The sequence below is a fragment of the Sminthopsis crassicaudata genome, chromosome 3 (assembly GCF_048593235.1).
Source record: "Sminthopsis crassicaudata isolate SCR6 chromosome 3, ASM4859323v1, whole genome shotgun sequence".
In the NCBI taxonomy this organism is placed as follows: domain Eukaryota; kingdom Metazoa; phylum Chordata; class Mammalia; order Dasyuromorphia; family Dasyuridae; genus Sminthopsis; species Sminthopsis crassicaudata.
This window is the reverse complement of record NC_133619.1, coordinates 329821680-329841830: the sequence shown is the minus strand read 5'-3', so window position 1 is coordinate 329841830 and position 20151 is coordinate 329821680. Positions and strand designations below refer to the sequence as shown.

Below are 20151 nucleotides of genomic sequence, written 5' to 3'. Positions count from 1 at the left end.
TTTAAGATTTATGAAGTTGGTTTCATAATTTGCCACTAGGTGGTGACCTTCAATAATTTATAACTTAAATTTTCCCCATGGTAGGAGAAAAAATCAGTTTCAAAGCTAGACTTTTTAGTACCAGTTAGGCCTAAATGGCTATCTCTCCTTAAAGCATTATTTACATTACATTACAACCCAACATCATTGGAAGACCTCATATCTTGCCAAGGTAGCTCAATCCTCTTGTATATCAAATCAAAATCTACATCTCTGAAACTTCTACCCACTGTTTTTCGTTCTGTCTTTGGGATCCAAGAAAAATGTGTCTAATACTCCTTACACACAACAAACTGTATGACTTTAAGCAAGACATTTCTCTTTTAACCTCATTTTCCCCATCCATAAAATAAAGGGGTTGGACTCTCTGAGGTTACTTCTGGCTCTATGAGCTTTTGACTACTTGAATATAACCATCATGTCAATCCTTTTAGTCCCTGCCTCATACTAGGCTCAGAGAACATTCTCAGTTCCCACTAAATAGTATGCATTCCCTCAAATCAGTCCAAATATGGCACAGCGTTTACATCCCTTGCCATCCTCACCAGACTCCTTAGATGTAGTCTTCTACCTTTTCAAAAATGTGAATACCATAACTGCATATAGTACTCTAGATCCCAGCTCCTTTTTATTTTAATAGTATTTAATTTTTCAAGTTCCAAGTTTTTTTTCTCCTCTCCCTCTCTTACCTCACCCCTCCCAAATTTTGATATAGATTATATGTCCAATCGTTTTTAACATATATCCATATCAGTCATGTTGGAAAAGGAAAGAATAAAAGAGAAAAACCATGAGAAGAAAAAATGGTGAAAATAGGATGCTTTGCTCCACATTCAGTCTCCATAGCTTTCTCTAGTAGATCCCAGTTTCTTAAATCAGTTCATAACTTCATATGTGATCTCATAACTAAATGGGGGGGGGGGTAAATATTTGATTTGCATATCTTTCATATACCTGGGGTCGTATAAAAATTTTTCAGGCAAAAAGGGGTCATAGGTAGAAAGTGTAAGAAGCCCTACTTCAGATATATTTTGATCAAAGCAGAAGAAAAAGGGCTGATTACTTTTTTTTTTTTATTAATTTTATAATTATAACATTTTTTTTGATAGTACATATGCATAGGTAATTTTTTACAACATTATCCCTCGCACTCCCTTCTGTTCTGAATTTTTCCCCTCCTTCCCTTCACCCCCTCCCCTAGATGGCAGGCATTCCCATACATATTAAATATCTTATAGTATATCCTAGGTACAATATATATGTGCAGAACCGAATTTTTTTGTTGTTGCAAAGGAAGAATTGTATTTGGAAGGTAAAAATAATCTGGAAAGAAAAGCAAAAAACAAAATGCTCACAGTTTACACTCATTTCCCAGTGTCCCTTTTCTGGGTGTAGCTGATTCTGTCCATCATTGGTCAATTGGAATTGGATTAGCTCTTCTCTATGTTGAAGATGTCCACTTCCTTCAGAATACATCCTCATACAGTATCATTGTTGAAGTTTATAATGATCTCCTGATTCTGCTCATTTCACTCAGCATCAGTTCATGTAAGTCTCTCCAGGCCTTTCTGAAATCATCCTGTTGGTCATTTCTTATAGAACAATAATATTCCATAACATTCATATACCATAATTTACCCAACCATTCTCCAATTGATGGACATTTGTTCATTTTCCAGTTTCTAGCCACTACAAAGAGGGCTGCCACAACCATTTTGGTACACTTCTTCAGGGCACTCTGCTATTGATATGGCCTAAGATTGCACTTTGAAGCAACATGATACAGTGAGCTGGCTTTGAGTTTAAAAGACCAGGATTGGAGACCAGTCTCTTAAGATATATTACCTATGTGACTTTGGACAAGATTTACTTTCTCAGTGACAAGGTAGCTCCCTAAGACTGAAAATAGTAAAACGGTTTCTTAGCATAAGTCCAGACCTAAAACTGAAAGATTGCATTAGCATATTTGTTCAAATGTGTCCAAATTTTCAGGAACTCCTTTGAAGTTTTCTTGGCAGAGATACTGAAAGGGCTTGCCATTTTCTTCTCCAGTTCATGTTACAGATAAGGAAACTGAGGCAAAGAGTGAAATGACTTACCTAGCTAGTCTGGGACCCAATTTGAACTCGGGAAGAGGAATCTTTCTGACTCCAGGTCTAGTACTCTATCACCCAATTGCCCCATTATAAGCATTAGCTTTATAGGCCAAGATGTCATACTTTTTACCAAAATCTCTAGGTATTTTTCGTAGAAACTTGCCTAGTCACCACCACTTCGATATTGAAGACAAGTAGGTATAATCCACCTACTCAAAGTTTACCTTATTTAAAATACCACCAGAATAATTACCCAAAGGACTAGAAAACAATTTCCTCCCACTGTCCTTTCATATTCATAGCTTGGTTATTGGAAAGAAATTCAAAAAAGTATGTCTTGAATTTCTCACTAGAATTTTTCTACTCTCATCCTGTAACTTTTAAACAAATTCTTATTAAAATCATTACAGAATTACTTATGAATAGCCATTTGCAAAACAATTCAAAGCAACAACAAATTAATAAAACACAAATAGAAACCAAATATATTTAAATACTTTTTATACCTATGTTTCTGATGTTCTCTTAGAAATAAATCCAGTAGTAACTTACAGTTCTAATGTCAAAAGGTCCAGCTTGTCTGACCACCTTCTTGCATGGAAGTCACCAGGAGAATTTGCTCTCTTTCTTATCACTTGCACTTGGCTGTCGTATTTACGCAGTTTTGAAAAATAAATCATGCATAACTTTTAGTGGTAAAAGACAAGGGTGATTTCATCTTCTCAACTAACCTCAAGATTTCTATCTCTCTTTCTAGACTTTTTGGACCAATCACTGAGTTTCTTAGATTTAAGACAGATATCAATCTGTTTTTTAAGAACATTGACTTCTTGGGCAAGTTAGAACTTGTATAGCCCTAAGTAAAATTCTGTGGCCTTCTGTTAACTTCCCCTTTTTCTTTTTTTTTTTTTTTTTTATTTGTAGAAATTTAAAAAAAAAATTTTAAATACATGCAAAGGTAGTTTTCAACATTCAACCTTGTGTTCCAAATTTTTTTCTCCCTTCTCTCAATCCTCCTTCTCTAGATAGCAGGTAATCTCTTTTTAAATATGTTCAATTCTTCTAAACATATTTCCACATTGATCATACTGCACAAGAAAAACCAAATCAAAAAGGGGAAAAAATGAGAAACGAAAAAAAAAAAAAAACTAGCAAGCAAGCAACAACAAAAAAGGTGAAAATGCTATGTTGCTATCCACATTCAGTCCCCCCAATCTTCTCTCTGAATGCAAATGACTTTCTCCATCACAAGTATATTGGAACTAGCCTGAATCCTCTCATTGATGAAGAGTCAAGTCTATCACAGTTGATTGTCACATAAGCTTATTGTTGCTGTGTACAATGTTCTCCTGGTTCCCTTTTTTCTTTATGGTATAAGACATAATGCCTCAACTAAGGACTGTGTGTTGAACAAAACAAAATAAAAATCAAGACTCAGATGTGTCAGCTGTTTAAGAATGCATTATTTAGAGAAGCAATGATAGAATTCATAAAATAATAGTCTGAGAGCAGAAATTGGCTAATAAAAGTTTAATGGGTCATTGAGTCCAATTCTTTCATTTTAGAGATAAGGAAACTGAAGTCAAGAAAGGTGACAGATCGTATAACTAGCAAGTATGAGACAGAATTTGACCTCAGTGCTTCCTGTCTCCAAAGTCAGAGCCCTGTGCACTAAACCATATTGTCTCTATTATCACAGTTTTTCCCAGGTAGTCATTCTTGCTATAATACAGAAGTAGCATATCTATGAGTGAAATTCGTTCAAGCCAAGCAAATCATTAGGAAATATTTGCTGAGCCCTTGCTCAGTGTTAGGCCTTGTGGGATGGAGAAATATAAAAGGTCCTTGCCCTCAAGAACTTGGGGAGAAAAGAGTAAACTCATGTGGAACAGTGAAGCACAAACAAAATCACATTGGCTAATTTCATGTTAAAGAATTATTTGAGATCATTTAGAAGGATTGGAGGAGTTTCTTGGGGTCTCTTCTTAGATGGGGTTTAAAAAGGAATTCTTAAGGTCTTTGGACTTTGTGTGTGTGCATTTCCAAATTCACTCACACGTACATGAATTTTTTACATGTGTGTTTATATACATAGGTGTATATACATTATTATATATTGTGACTATGATAGAATATATAATTTGCACAAAGACACGCAACATGATTGGCTTCCTTCATAATCCTATTTTGTTTTATCCATTTAAAACCAGTATTCCAAAAAAGAGGGCCTCACCAGACTGCCAAAAGGGTTTATCATCAACAAATATTATGGTCCCCTGTCCTTCAAGAAAGATATTATTTGGGTAGGCAGAAAGGAAGGAAGGCAGGCATTTAAGGTTGGGAAGATTTGAGCAAAATCTGAATGGCCTATATGTGGATAGAGAAGACGAGTCTGAGAATTTCTTCCATCCCACTTCTCTCCCACCCTCCTCACTGTTAGCTTTAGTGATTTAAAATTTATAATTTGAGTATTCTAATAAAAATCTAATGGGGGGAGAGGAAGAGAAAGGTGAGAGAAGTTTGTGATGCATGAGAGCTAATTAATTCCTCAGTCCCTGATAGCTATTTTCCATCTGTGTAAAATTAAGAGACATAGTGCTCAAATGAAAAGATTTCCTCTTTCTCTTCCTTCCACCCTATCCCCACATGGCTATAGTGACAGTTAATATAAGTGAGGCAACATATGACAGTGGGAGGAAAATAACTGAATTTATAATTGATCAAGTGGGCTCAAATTCTATATGGCCCTGGGCACTTTACTTAGCCGTTTTGGCTTAATTTTGTCATCTATAAAATTAAGGGATTGGACCTCTAAAGAAACCTTTTATTTCTAATTCTGTAATATAAATATGTCCTTCCAGTAATCTAGACTCCAGGTGCCAAACTCACTCAATCCCTAAGAGGGATTGTTTTTATTTGAGTCAGATTTATTTATTGTTCAATTGTGTCTAACTCTTTGTGACTCAGTGGACCATAACATGCCACGCAGGCCCTTCTCTCCTTTAGTATTTCTTGAAGTCTTAAGTTTGTGTTTACTGCTTCCTTGATGCTACCTATCCATCTCATCCTTTGCCATGACCTTTTCCCTATGCCTTCTATCCCAACATCAGGGTCCTTTCCATTGAGTTCTTTTTTACTAATTAAGTAGCTAGTATTTAAACTTCAGCATTTCATCTTCCAATGAATAATCAGCATTAATTTCCTTAAGTATTAACTGATTTGATCTTGCTGTCCAAGGAACTCTAAAAGGTCTTCTCCAGTACCATAATTCTAAAGGGTTGATTCTGTGACATTCAGCTTTCCTTATATCCAATTCTCCCAGCCATAAGCTCCTACTAGAAAAACCATAGTTTTGACTATATGAAACTTTGTCAGCCAGGTGATGTTTTTGCTTTTTAGCGTGCTGTTCAGATTTTTGGATACCATTGATCTAAAGCATTCATACACCTAATTGTGAACCATGCATTGACTCTCCAGTTTTTTGTTTTCTGTTTTTGTAAAATACATGTAAATTCTAGTTCCTAGTAATCATTTACTATATGTTCTATTATGATTCTGAAAAGGGGTGGTTATTGTCTATATCAGGGAATAATTATAATTTACATGGAAAACAAACAATGAGCATCTACTGCATGTAAATCATAATGTTAGATGTTTGGTACAAAGGAGGGTCAGGGAGGGTGGCAGTTGGAGTAAGTAAGTAGTGAAACGGGGAAGGGGGAGAGGAGAGAGAGAGAGAGAGAGAGAGAGAGAGAGAGAGAGAGAGAGAGAGAGAGAGAGAGAGAGAGAGAGAGAGAGAGAGAGAGAGAGAGAGAGAGAAGAGAGGAGAGAGAGAGAGAGAGAGAGAGAGAGAGAGAAAGAGGAGAGAGAGAGAGAGAGAGAGAGAGAGGAGAAAGAGGAGAGAGAGAGAGAGGAGAAAGAGGAGAGAGAGAGAGAGAGAGAGAGAGAGAGGAGAAAGAGGAGAGAGAGAGAGAGAGAGAGAGAGAGAGAGAGAAGAGAGAGAGAGAGAGAGAGAGAGAGAGAGAGAGAGAGAGAGAGAGAGAGAGAGAGAGAGAGAGAATATATACACTTCCTGTCTTGTCTGTTAGGTACTTACTTAATTCAGTGTTAATTCATTGGGTTTAAATTGAATATTGCCCTCACTGTTTGTGATTAATTCTTTTTTGTATCCCCTTTCTCTTTTTAGGAGAGAGAAAGCTCCCATAGTGGAAGGAGTGTCATCATTTAATACCTGGGATCTCCTTGGCTGTTCTGTCATGATAGATGACAATTAATTTTCTGACTCAGAAGCCCTGTTGATTCTCAACTCATGTTTCTGGATTGGACCTCAGGAACCAAGCTGATGTGACATGATGGCGTGAAATTACTACATTTGACTTTTAGCTTCTCTTTTCATTCATTCAATAAGCAATTAAGTGTCTCCTGGGGGCCAATCAACAAGCAATTATTAAGCACCTACTATGCTTTACAAGCACAATGCTAGGCAGTGCAGATACAAAGATAGATATTAATGGGGATATAGGCCTGACCAAGAACTCAGTTTCATGAGTCTTCAACTCAGTTACATGTATCAGAACCAAAGGTCAGTCTCAGAACTGGGAAGTCTTGATGAAGCAATTGAACACCCAAGAGGAACAAGAGAGATGAAATGGTCTGTATGTGCCTCTGTGTATAAAGCAGTTCTAAGGGATATTTTCTAAGGGGAGCATTTAGTTGAAACTTAGTCTCTGACTGTTTCATCCTTAGATTTATAGCCTCACAATTCAGCTCATTCTATTTTAGGGTCACATCAATTTAAAGGTCCAAGGGAAAATAAAAGGCTGTGATGATGGTTTGGCTTTGTTTTGGCTTCTTTGTATCTGTGTTTGACTGTCTTAATCAGCAAGCCTTTATTAAATTCTTGCTATGTACCAGGTACTCTGCTAAACATGAAGATAGAGGAACAAAAGTGAAAAGTGCTTTCGAGGGGCTTAATTCTCTTCAAGGATACAATATGCATACATGTAGTATTTGAATATATGGAGGATATATGAAAAATGAATTCCAGGTCATTGGGAAAGGGATGTACTGAGAAACAGTAAAGACTTCCTGTAGTAGGTGATCCCTGAAATGTAAAAGAAATCAGGGGTTCCAAGAATCAAAGGGGAGGAGAAAGTACATTCTAGACTGAGCTCATACTGGCCAGATGGGAGGTGGAGTAGCTTATATGTGGCAGTATGCTAGTATTACTGAACTGAAGAGGAGGGGATTTAAGTGTAGGAAGGGGCCAAGCTTGTGAAGAGCCTTAAATATCAAACATTTTTTAGGAAAAATAACTTGGCATCTGTGTGAAGGATGGTTTGGATGGGAAGAGATGATTCAGGGAGATCAAATAATGCAGGCAAGAGGGGATAATTAGAGAAAGGAAGCAATATCTGCAAGAGGTGTTGTGGGGTTAGAAATAAGACTTGATAAGTGATATAGGGAATGAGAAAGTAAATAAAGATGATAACCAAGATTGTAAATTTGGGTGGTTAGAAGGAGGTTGATGTTTTTGACAGTAATAAGGAAGGTTGGGAGAAGAATGATTGGGGAAGGGGAAGATAATGAATTATATTTTAAACTTAGGGATGTATTGAGTTTAAGGTGCCTATGGAACATTATTGAAAATGTCCAATGGGAAATTTGTAATGTAGAACTTGGAATTAAGTTTTGGATATTTAGATATGGTAATTTCTGGATGATCACTAAACTTTTGGAAGCTGATGAAGTCTCAAGAGAGCAGGTGTAGAGGGAAAAGGGAAGAGGGATTGGTGCAGAACACCCATAGTTAGCAAGTAAGCCTGGGATAAAGATGTAACAAAAGAGCTAAAAGGAAATGCAGAGATCACAGACTACAATTAGCTCATTTTATGAACAAAGATGCATGAAGGTGAAATGTCATTCAAGGTTAAACAGCTAATTGTCTAAGCTGGGGCTAAAAAAGAGATCTTTTGATTCCTCATCCAATAAGAATTCTTTCTTCTACTCTAAGCTTGAAGGAAATTGTAACTGTCACAGGAAGAGAGGGAGGAAATAAGCATTAATTAAGCACCTACTATGCACCTGGGTCACTACAACCCCAGGAGATGCTATTATCATCCCCATTTTATTGATGAGGAAATTAATGTAGATAAGTGACTAAGACCAGAAAATGAACTAATTGACTCTAAGTCTGGTGCTCTGTTCTCTGAACCACCTCATTACCATGTGATCTCAGATTTAGAGATATTAGATTACTTAGAATCAGAATTATTAGGGACCTCAGAAGTCATCTTACTCTAATCCCCATATATATATATATATATATATATATATATATATATATATTTTTTTTTTTTTTTTTTTACTACTCTGTTTCTAATTAATTTGGAGTTAAAAATAACTCATTAAAAAAGTAGGAGGAAAAAACATAGGAAAACAAAGAAGAAAAAATGATGTAGGCAAACAAGAAGAAAATGTGGTTTGGTCTTTATGGGGAGACTGTAAAAATTCCGTTTTGATGAACATTAAAATGTGTAATTTGAGAAAGTTATGGGGAGGTGCCTGAGACACAGGTGAAGTGACTTGCTCTGGGTCACATAGTCAACATGTAATCAGAAGCAGGACTTTCATTTGTATATCTACTAATCTATTTACTATCTCAGATTACCTCTAAAATTTTGGCCTACATTCAGAAAATGGTAATGCCATAAGCATACCAGGGGAGAGAAGGGAAAAACAAGCTTTTATTAAGGACCTAGAACTTTGTGTCAGGCATCTCTAGTAATCTTGATTTCTTTCTTGCCACTGGACCCAAATAACTCTGGAGGAGAGGGCGGAGAGAAAGTGAGGCAGGTGACCTTGCACAGTCCTCCATCATGGAAATCTAATTCACTTGCATGTGCTGGCATCACCTTGCTGATATCATGGTAGACTTCTAGCACGGAGAATAAATGACAGGTAAGTAAGTACTTTACAAATAATCTCATTTTATCACCACAACAGCCCTTGGGAGATAGATGCTATGATTATCTCCAATTCACAGTTGGGAAAACTTAGATTAAGTGATTTGTCCCTGGAGTAACACAACTAGCAAGTATGGAAGCCAGATTTGAATTTGGGTCATCCTAACTCACTGTCTGCTGTTCTATTTTGTTGGTCTTTTCCGTGGACCAAGAATTATTTAGTTATTGTTTTTTTTTTCCTGTTCTTTCATCATTTCCTTCTCATTTGATGACTGGTTTGTATGGTGAGAGTGCTTCTCACTTTTCATTTTGTTTAAAGAATAAAATTTTTTAAAATAACCCTGTAATAAGCTGCTTTGATTAGTTCTGTCAGACCAGGTGATCCTTATCAGAATGTGATTTTTATCCTGAAGATCATAGGAAGGGTCTTTAGAGATTATTTACTCCAACCCTCTTGTTTTATACATGAGAAAATTGAAATCTAAATTGATGAAATACTTAGTTTGAAATCACACCATGTTAATGGCAATCCAAAGAGTACAACCCACATCCAGGACTCTTCCATTATACCATACTGCTTTTTAAACTATTTTGGAGCAGAGTGGGGCTGATGGCTGTGTGGCTCTGTTTCAGTTAAAATCCAGTTTTTGAGCAGGTCAAGATATCTTGCTGAGGTCATCGATCCTCTTTGAGAATGAAGGACAAACAACAACTATGGTGGGTTTCAAACCTGCAACTCCAGGATTAGAACTCCCAAACCCTACCCAGTGAGCTTCAAGTATTACCATTTGTCTGTCCTTTTATTAAATTCTTTTTAAGCCATAAGGTATTTTGATAGGTCACAGTTTTATGTCATTTACATATATTTCTGTTTAAAGTTAACACCAATGTAAAAATTTAGCATATAAATTAGTATAACATACTGATTACTTAGCATTTCTAGCAAACTATTCACCTTATTTGGACCCTCATATATTACTCCATTTGTACTTCCAACGCAGGCCATCTCCCATCCACCTGTCACTTCTGACTCTTCCATCCTTGAACCAGCACCCTCCACATCAGACCTCAAAACTGGCTCTCCACACCCAAGTCTTTCTGCACCCATATTCTAAATCTTTGTAGAAACTGACCCACTTGTCTTTGAAGTTAGGACCCAACCCAAATGAACTATGATTGAGTATCTGCAAACTAATCTACTCAGCCCTAGATATCATGATGCCCATGCTTTAGTTTCATAATTAATCTAACCAACTATTAAAACTATCTCACCATTTGCCTACCTCACAGCATGCAATTCCTCCAATTCCCTACATTCTCTATGATATTCTCTATGAGGATAAGGTTTTGTTTGTTCTAATTTAGCTCTAGTTCTTAGCACAACCCCTGACACATAGTAAGGGTTTGATAAATCCTTTTCCTTTCATTCATTCATTGAGTACTTATTGTGCCTCATGAGGAACTAAAACTATCATTAATAACATTACTTGTGTCTTATGAGGAACAAAATACATCACTAATAGATCAAAGAGGTCAGAACAAATAGACTTCACCAAACGCATCCCACCCAAATCTTATTGGTGGGATAATGTGGGAATACTCAGGGAGAAATGCTGAGAAGCTTAAAAGTAGTTAGCTGCCTTTGACAATAGGGCCTGAGACTTTTAATTTTAAGGGTGTAGGTTAAACTCCAATTGAGCAGTGTGAGGGGGAGCATGATGTGATGAAAAAGTCTAAGATTCCTGTTCTGTTCCCTGATTTGCCACTAATGGGCTGTGTCACAGACACTTTAGCTTCCTGGGGTTCAGTTTCCCCATCTATAAGGCCTCTTTTAGCATTAAATCTTGTGATATTCAAGGATGAAATCTAGTTGATTAGGACCAACTAATTTAGCAGGATATTTGTCCCCATGTACCAGCCTCACATGACCATTTTTTTACATTGATGCTAGTCAAAACCCAACCTCCTGATAGTTTTGATCTTTTGTTTTACAGTTACTCAGGAGGTCACCAGGTTGGGAACTAAAAGGAACCTTAGAGGTTGATGTGACCACAGATATAATTTGTTGTGTCACTCGAAGAAAATTACTTCAATTTTTTTTATTGTTTTATTTTTTTCTGGTTATACATGTATATTGACTTTTAAAATACATGTCTTATGAATCATTTTGGAAAAGAACAAAAGGGAAAAAACCACAAGAAGAAAAAAAAATAGAAAAAAAAGTGAACATAACTTCTGTTGATTTACATTCAGTCTCCATAGTTCTCTTTCGAATGCAGATGGCATGTTCTATCCAAAGTTTTTGGGGATACCCTTGGATTACTGAACTGCTGAGAAGAACCGAGTCTTTCATAGTTGATCATTGCACAACCTTGCTTTTATTGTATAACTGGATGTTCTGTAGATATCTAAATTCAACATGTCCAAAACTGGACTCATCTTTCCCCTCAATTTTTTCACTCTTCCAAACTTCTGTATTGTCCAGGATACTATCATCCTTCAAGTCTTGAGATCTAGGTATCTTCCTCAACAACTCACTATTTCTCACCACCTCTATACCGCCACATCCCACCAAAACCCATCAATGTCCCCTTTGCAACATCTCAAATATGCTCTCTTCCCTGTTGCCAACACTTGGAGCAGGCCTTCATTTCCTCATGTCTGATAGCAATAGTCTTCAGGTTTGTCTGCCTGCCACAAATTTCTCCTCATTCCAATTCATTCTCCATTTAGCCTTTAAATTGATTTTTCTAGGTCCAACCACGTCACTCCCCCTACTCAACAACCTCCCTATGAGTGACTCCCTATCACTTCTATAATCAAAGACTTTTAAAAGCCTATGTTTGGCATTCTAAGTCCTTCATAGTGTAGCATCACTCCCCCACCCCTTTCCCTCAGCCTTTCCAGTCTTTTTACACATTATACCTCTTCACCCCACACCTCCCATATACTCTTCAATGACCCTGGATTTCTTTCTGCTCCTTGAATAAGACATTCCCATTTCTCAACTGTGGACATTTTCCCCATCTGTCCATCTTTCTGGAATTCTCTCACTTCTTATCTTTGCCTCCTGGCATCCTTCAAGTCCTAGCTAAATCCTATTTATTTACAATCCCTTGTACTAATTAATTACCTAGGCAGGCAGGTAGGTGTTAAAATAGATAGAATTCCAGGCTTGGAATGAGGAAGAGTCATTCTCTTGAGTTCAAATCTTACCTCAGACACTAGCTGTATGACCCTAGACAAGTCATTTAACTGTTTTGCCTCAGTTTCCTCATCTGTAAAATGAGTCGAAGAAGGAAATGACTAACCACTCCAGTATCTTGCCAAGAAAATCCCAAGCAGAATCACTTAGAGTCAGACATAACTGAAGTCCTTTTTCATCAGTAGAATACAATATAAAATCAATTAATTAATTTGCTTAATTAATTATGACATAAGAAAGCACCACAGAATAGGAGCCAGGAGGCCCAGCTATTAATTACCACTAGTTCTACTGCTAAATGTGTATAGTTGAGGGGTATGAAAGGAGTCAGTTACTTTTGAGGCCTCAGTTTTCACACCTATAAGTGAGAGCATTCTAGGACTCTGAGATAAAAGAGGCCTTCGGGCTAGTCATGGCTGGCACACACAGCATTTTGTAAACCACAAAGATTAAATGATAATTTGTTATTTCCAGACGTTAACCTGAAGTATGCTCTTGTTGCTGTAGCCAAGGAAATGTAGATCGCAGTAATCATAGTGTCATCTATCAAAAGCAAGAAGAGACTTGTACTCTGAAACCGTTTAATTTAACCCTTCCAGGAAAAGAGACCTGTATGTGCCAAAATGTTTGTGGCAGCCCTTTTTCTAGTGGCTAAAAACTGGAAGATGAACGGATGCCCATTAATTGGAAAATGGCTGGATAAATTATGGTATATGAAGGTTATGGAATATTATTGCTCTGTAAGAAATGACCAGCAGGATGAATACAGAGAGGCTTGGACAGACTTACATCAACTGATGCTGAGTGAAATGAACAGAACCAGAAGATCGCTGTACACTTCAACAACAATACTGTATGAGGATGTATTCTGATGGAAGTGGATTTCTTCAACAAAGAGAAGATCTAATTCAGTTCTAATTGATGGACAGAATCAGCTACATCCAGAGAAAGAATACTGGGAAATGAGTGTAAATTGTTTGCATTTTTATTTTTCTTCCCTGGGTTATTTTTACCTTTTGAATCCAAGTCTTTCTGTGCAACAAGAAATTCGGTTCTGCACACATATATTGTATCTAGGATATACTTAACACATTTAACATGTATGGGACTGCCTGCCATCTAGGGGAGGGGGTGGAGGGAAGGAGGGAAAATTTGGAATAGAATTGGGTGCAAGGGATAATGTTGTAAAAAATTACCCATGCATATGTACTGTCAAAAAATGTTATAATTATAAATTTATAAATTATAAAATTAATGAAAATGTAAAAAAAGAAAAAGTATTACCAACAAAATGAAATTAAGCAAAATAATAATAATAATAATTTAAACCCTTCCATTTCCCAGATGCAAAAATTGAGACCCAGGAAGTTAAATGACTTTGCCCAACATAAAGAAGTAAACATCAGAGTCAGGGTTGAGACACTCTTCTGACTCCAGAATCACTGTGCTTTTCAATGGCCCATGCAGGTGCTATGGAGCCTCTTGGATGGGAGAAACCTCCATAAATCCCCTGTGTGTAACATTGCTGAAATTTCTTTATTTGTACTGTTCCTAAAATCAGGTCCTCCTGAGACAACATCCCCTCACCTTTCCCACATCATAAATACCAGATGATTGATTGTGTAGTTCAAACATATTTTGCAGCTAAGATATACAGAGAGGCCAGTGAAGTCCCCTCATTTCAGAATGAGGGCTAAGCTGGGGTATGGTGGTTCAGGAAAGCTCTTTATTCAGCAAAGTTGATTCTCTTTCAGAAGTAGCAATGCAGAGAAGAGAATTGGAGGCCTGCAGAATGACTCATGTACTGAGCCACAGGACCCTTCAAATACAGAAGTTATAGTATCATTGCAGGTACAGACACTACACAGTTTCTCCCAAGAGTAGATTGGGGCAGAGAAGAGAACAGAAGAAACAAAGAAATACAGATAAGCCAGGCAGCTTTAAAATCTACGAAGTTTCTACACAATAACATACACAGCCATTTAATTTCATTAGCAATAGAAGATCATACTCTTCCAGCTTTCTTATCCTGGTAGTAATCATGCTCTCTACATAATATACAGGATAGTTTAAGGTCCTTGTGGCCACCACAGTGGTGAAGGACCACTTCTCTAGCTGGTGGTATGTATATGTGAGCATTTAAGTATATATATATATATAGTGTATATAGATGCCAGTGGTAGACATGGAAGAGCCTCTCTGGTATAGAATTTAAGTCTGTCTTACAGAGCTATTTCTTTTCTACATAGCCCAGCTGCTCTGCCTTCCCCACTGAGCTAATGCTGATTATAATAACATTTGTATAATTCCAGCTATCTCTTGACTGGCCAGAATCAGAGTTCACCTGAAATCCTGCTCATTCCTCAACTACAATAATTTCTCTCTGGACAACAGGGTGCAGGGTAGTCTAGACTTAGTCGATCATTTCCTGAATTAATTAATTAATTAATTAATTTATTTATTTATTTATTTTGAGGCTAGGGTTAAGTGACTTGCCCAGGGTCACACAGCTAGGAAGTATTCAGTGTCTGAGATCAGATTTGAACTCAGGTCCTCCTGAATTCAAGGCTGGTGCTCTATCCACTGCACCACCTAGCTGCCCCCATTTCCTGAATTTATAAATGAAGAAATGCTTCCTCATTATTGAAACCTGGAACTCCTCTGGCTCAGTCACCATGTTCATCTTATTGCTGCAGTCAGAGAACAAACTTCAAGTGGGAAAACCAACTCAAACCAATTTTCTTTAAACATGGGCAGACAGTCTGAATCAGGATTATGTCCATAATAGTACACAACTCATGATCCCTTCTGTTATTTAGTGAAGCCATATCTAAACGAATGCTCATCTCAAATAATTCATATACTACATTGTAATGGGCATCTCTCCTTCTTTCTCTCTCTTTACTTCTTCTTCCTTCTTTCCTTCCTTCCTTCCTTCCTCCCTCCCTCCCTTCCTCCCTCCCTCCCTCCCTCCCTTCCTTCCTCCCTCCCTCCCTCCCTCCCTCCCTCCCTCCCTCCCTCCCTTCCTTCCTCCCTCCCTCCCTCCCTCCCTCCCTCCCTCCCTTCCTTCCTTCCTTCCTTCCTTCCTTCCTTCCTTCCTTCCTTCCTTCCTTCCTTCCTTCCTTCCTTCCTTCCTTTCCTTCCTTCCTTCCTTCCTTCCTTCCTTCCTTCCTTCCTTCCTTCCTTCCTTCCTTCCTTCCTTTCCTTCCTTCCTTCCTTCCTTCCTTCCTTCCTTCCTTCCTTCCTTCCTTCCTTCCTTCCTTCCTTCCTTCCTTCCTTCCTTCCTTCCTTCCTTCCTTCCTTCCTTCCTTCCTTCCTTCCTTCCTTCCTTCCTTCCTTCCTTCCTTCCTCCCTCCCTTCCTCCCCTCCCTCCCTCCCTCCCTCCCTCCCTCCCTCCTTCCCTCTCTCTCTTCTCTCTTCTTTTCTTTCTTTCTTCTTTCTTTCTTTCTTTCTTTCTTTCTTTCTTTCTTTCTTTCTTTCTTTCTTTCTTTCTTTCTTTCTTTCTTTCTTTCTTTCTTTCTTTCTTTCTTTCTTTCTTTCTTTCTTTTTCTCTCTCTTTCTTTTTCTTTCTCTCTCTCTTTCTTTCTCTTTCTTTATCCTTTCTTTCTTTCTTTCTCTCTCTCTTTCTTTCTCTTTCTCTCTTTCTCTCTCTCTTTCTTTCTCTTTCTTTATCCTTTCTTTATTCTCTCTCTTTCTTTCTTCTCTTTCTCTCTCTCTCTCTTTCTTTCTTCTTTCTATCTTTCTTTCTTTCTTTCTTTCTTTCTTTCTGTCTTTCTGTCTTTCTGTCTTTCTGTCTTTCTGTCTTTCTGTCTTTCTGTCTTTCTGTCTTTCTGTCTTTCTGTCTTCCTGTCTTCCTGTCTTCCTGTCTTCCTTCCTTCCTTCCTTCCTTCCTTCCTTTCTTTCTTTCTTTCTTTTCTTTCTTTCTTTCTTTCTTTCTTTCTTTCTTTCTTTCTTTCTTTCTTTCTTTCTTTCTTTCTTTCTTTCTTTCTTTCTTTCTTTCTTTCTTTCTTTCTTTCTTTCTTTCTTTCTCTCTTTCTGTCTGTCTTTCTTTCTCTCTTTCTGTCTGTCTTTCTGTCTTCCTGTCTTTCTTTCTGTCTTTCTGTCTTCCTGTCTTCCTGTCTTCCTTCCTTTCTTTCTTCCTTCCTTTCTTTCTTTCTTTCTTTCTTTCTTTCTTTCTTTCTTTCTTTCTTTCTTTCTTTCTTTCTTTCTTCTTTCTTCTTTCTTTCTTTCTTTCTTTCTTTCTTTCTTTCTTCTTTCTGTCTTTCTGTCTTTCTGTCTTTCTGTCTTTCTGTCTTTCTGTCTTTCTGTCTTTCTGTCTTTTTGTCTTTCTGTCTTCCTGTCTTTCTGTCTTTCTGTCTTCCTGTCTTCCTTTCTGTCTTTCTGTCTTTCTTAATATCTTTCTATATTTTGAGTTATCTTTAGGCCTTGCACCATGTCAAGTACTTATATCCTGAATTGAAAATCTTCTATTCTGAAAAAGCCAACTTCTACAGAGTTAAATCACACTCAACAGCTAAATTTTTTTAGCCTCACCCCAGTCAGTCATTTTTCACCACAAGTGATTTTTTTTCCTTTGTTATATCTTGTATTTTTGTACCCCAAGTTATTTCACCTTTATCATCTGGTATTTATGTAGCTCAAGTTATTTTTTCCTTTATTATTCTGTACCCTTCATCCAATTTCCTTAGGATTAGTATACAATTAAAGTTTCTTGATCTAAGCTTTTGCACACATATGAAACTTCAATTCCTAGAAGAAACAATTTTCTTCTAAGAACAACTCATTACATTGTTCTTTTAGGTTTACACAATACTTGCTTCAGGATGCCCTTTTGAGATCAACTGTCAAAGTAGTAGTATCCTGATCATTTTATTTTTTAAAAAAATAAATTTCATTTTTCAGTTGTGTACTTTTTTTTTTCTTAACCTACCTTATCCCCATTGAGAAAGAGAGTGAGAGCCAATGCCCGAGATGACTTTGTAGAAACATTTTACTGGCTAGAGCACTGGCTCTGGAGTTAGGCTGACAAATTCATATCTAGTCTCAGACACTTACTAGTTGTATGACCCTGTGCATGCTATTTAACCTGTTTGCCTAAATAAAAATTTAGTTTCCTCAACTGTCTAAATAAAAATTTAGTTTCTTCAACTATAAAATGTGGATAATAACACCTACTTACTTCCCAGGTTGTCATAATAATATAATGACATATTTGTAAAGCACAAATGTAAGTTATTACAATTACATTCACCTACTGTCTCAATATGGAAACTTCCCTGTGACAAAAAAAGCAAAAATATCTCATTTTTACAGAACTTGTCTGATGATGTAGAGAATATTCTGTCTTAAACCTTCCCCACCTATCCACCCCATTCCCATGACATATATCCCCTTCTAATATGAAGTTAGAATTATGTATGTCTCATAACCTATCCTCTGGGACTTTAATTGGCCTTCCCATCACTCAGAGGTTAACTTCCTTTATATATAGATCTATAGATCTATCTATCTATCTATCTATGTATAGATCTCTCTCTCTCTCTCTCTATATATATATATATATATACATATATATATATATGTATATATACATATATTTATTTATTTATTTATTTATTTTTGCTGAGGCAGTTGGGTTTAAGTGACTTCCCCAGGGTCATACATCTAGGAAGTGTTAAGTGTCTGAGGTCATATTTGAACTCAGGTCCTCCTGACTTCAGGACTGATGCTCTATCCACTGAACCACCTAGTTGCTCTCTTAATAATCTTTTTTTTTTTTCTCATTGGAAGTCATTGTGTATTTTATGTGGGGATGGGAGTGAGTCTGCTTATTTTACTTTATATCAGTTCATACAAATCTCATTTTGTGAATTCCTCAAATTTATAATTTATTTCTGCATGATTATATTAATTTACATTTGCATTTATATAAATAATTTTTATTTACCTTAGGTTTTTTTTCCTGCTATTCCCCAATGGATGGGCAGTCACTTTGCTTATTGTTCTTTGCTACCACCAAGAGCTATTATGAACATTTGGTGTATGATTTCTAATCTCTCTTCCAGACCAAGTGATAGCACTTGAAAATCCAAAATTTCCCCAGGAGTCTAATCTGACTTGTAGAATAAATTGATATAAATGAATCCCAAAGTTGTCAGATTCTCTCTCTTTTGCCCCTTCCCTTTTGATTCTACAAATTCATATTTACTTTCAGGATTTCCTTTAAATAAACATAATGTTTATTCAGAAATCCGTTTTTCCCCACAAATGCTTCTCCATCTGATTGATGATATCCAACATTCCCAGGTTCTATGGTTCCTCAATAGTAACTGAAGGCAATAAAGATGACAGGCTCAAAAGAAAGTTCTGAGTCAGTAAAATGCCAGCTTAGAGATTGCTCTAGCACTACTGGGAATTTATGAGTAGCAGACAAATGAACTCATCAGCTGAATATAGAAAACAGTGAGCAAGCTCTTTTTTCCTTTCTTTTTTTGAAAGGATTTATCCTCCTATTTCCTCTGATCCTTCCCTTAGGGAACTTTCACCCTGGGAAAGGTTCATGAGACATAGAATAGAAAAAAGATTATACATGAAACTGTAGGTTTCTATTAGTCTGCTTTTCTTTTTAACTATATAAGTTTAACCTTATAGTTCTTTTCAAAGTATTTAAAAAAAAACCCAGCTCCTGTCCTCAAGGAGCTTATGTTCTGAGTGGAGAAGATGGGGAGGAGTACACAGGGTAGATACTATGTGTGTGTATATATATATATAAAACTTTGGACTGACCAAATATGGTGACTACTATTCTCCTATATAGCTCTATAAAATGTTCAATGTCAAAGTTATACTTTATGAATAAGTCATTTTGCTTATTATAAATACCCAAATTAACTATAAAGGACATATGAAGAAAGATGCTATCTGCATTGAGAAAGAACTGATAAATAGAAGTCTATATAGGATAATGTGTTTAATAGTAACCATGGGGGGAGGGAGAAAAAAATGGGGGAAGAAGAATTTTATAAGATAACTTTATTTTATATTTTAAAAGACTAACAAATTGTATATAATAGATTTGTATTTTCATGTGCAATAATATTTTAAATTATACTATGTTATGCAAATGTTTTATTCCATAAATTTAAAAGAAAATAAATAAAAACATAGATATAAATATAGATATACTCTGCTAGGTTTATATAGCCTTGCAACTCTTTTTGTTACATTAAATTCCTTTGTTTTGAACAAAAAAAATACACAGAAAAAATATAAATATATACAGAGTTACTAAGAGAGTCAAATGAAATAATGAATGTTATTCATTTTTCAATTTATTTTAAAAAGTACCTTTACATAAATGATTTCATATGAATACTTGCTATCAATTATTCAATTAACACTTATTACTTATGTGACAGCTACTGTTCCACTTATTTAGGGATACAAAAAAAGATGGGGAGGGAGAAAAAACAATCCCTGACCTCAAGGACCTTATATCTTAATGTAAGAGATAACATGTAAATAAATCAGTTCATACAAGATACAGAGTAAATATAAAGTAACCTTAAAAGGGAAAGCGTTAGCAACTAGGAAAGAGAGTGTGGAGAGGAGTAAGAGAAAGTACAGAAAATGATAATGAGATGAGTCTTGAAAGGAACAAGGCATGGGGGACAAGCAGTGCAAAAATATGACAAGAAATAGACCTCTGTATGTGAGGAATAGCAAATGGGTTGTTTTGGTTGTAGTGTATGGAGGAGAGTAGAACGTGAGAAGCTTGAAAAAGGTTGAAAATTGAACAATACTGCACACACTAAGTTTGAACTTTAGGCAGAAGATTTATACCTGT

General features: G+C 36.4%; 1 protein-coding gene across 4 annotated transcripts in view; it reads left to right on the top strand.

Moving 5' to 3' along the window:
* The window catches only part of ILDR1 (immunoglobulin like domain containing receptor 1), a 70486-nt gene extending 63517 nt beyond the window's left edge, over nt 1–6969 (top strand). For all 4 annotated transcript variants that reach the window (XM_074301369.1, XM_074301370.1, XM_074301372.1 and 1 more), the window contains one exon: nt 6322–6969. In XM_074301369.1, coding sequence (XP_074157470.1) covers nt 6322–6363 — 42 coding nt within the window. In that variant the 3' untranslated portion in view covers nt 6364–6969. The remainder of the gene's footprint in view (nt 1–6321) is intronic.
* The last annotated feature ends 13182 nt before the right edge of the window (nt 6970–20151 follow it).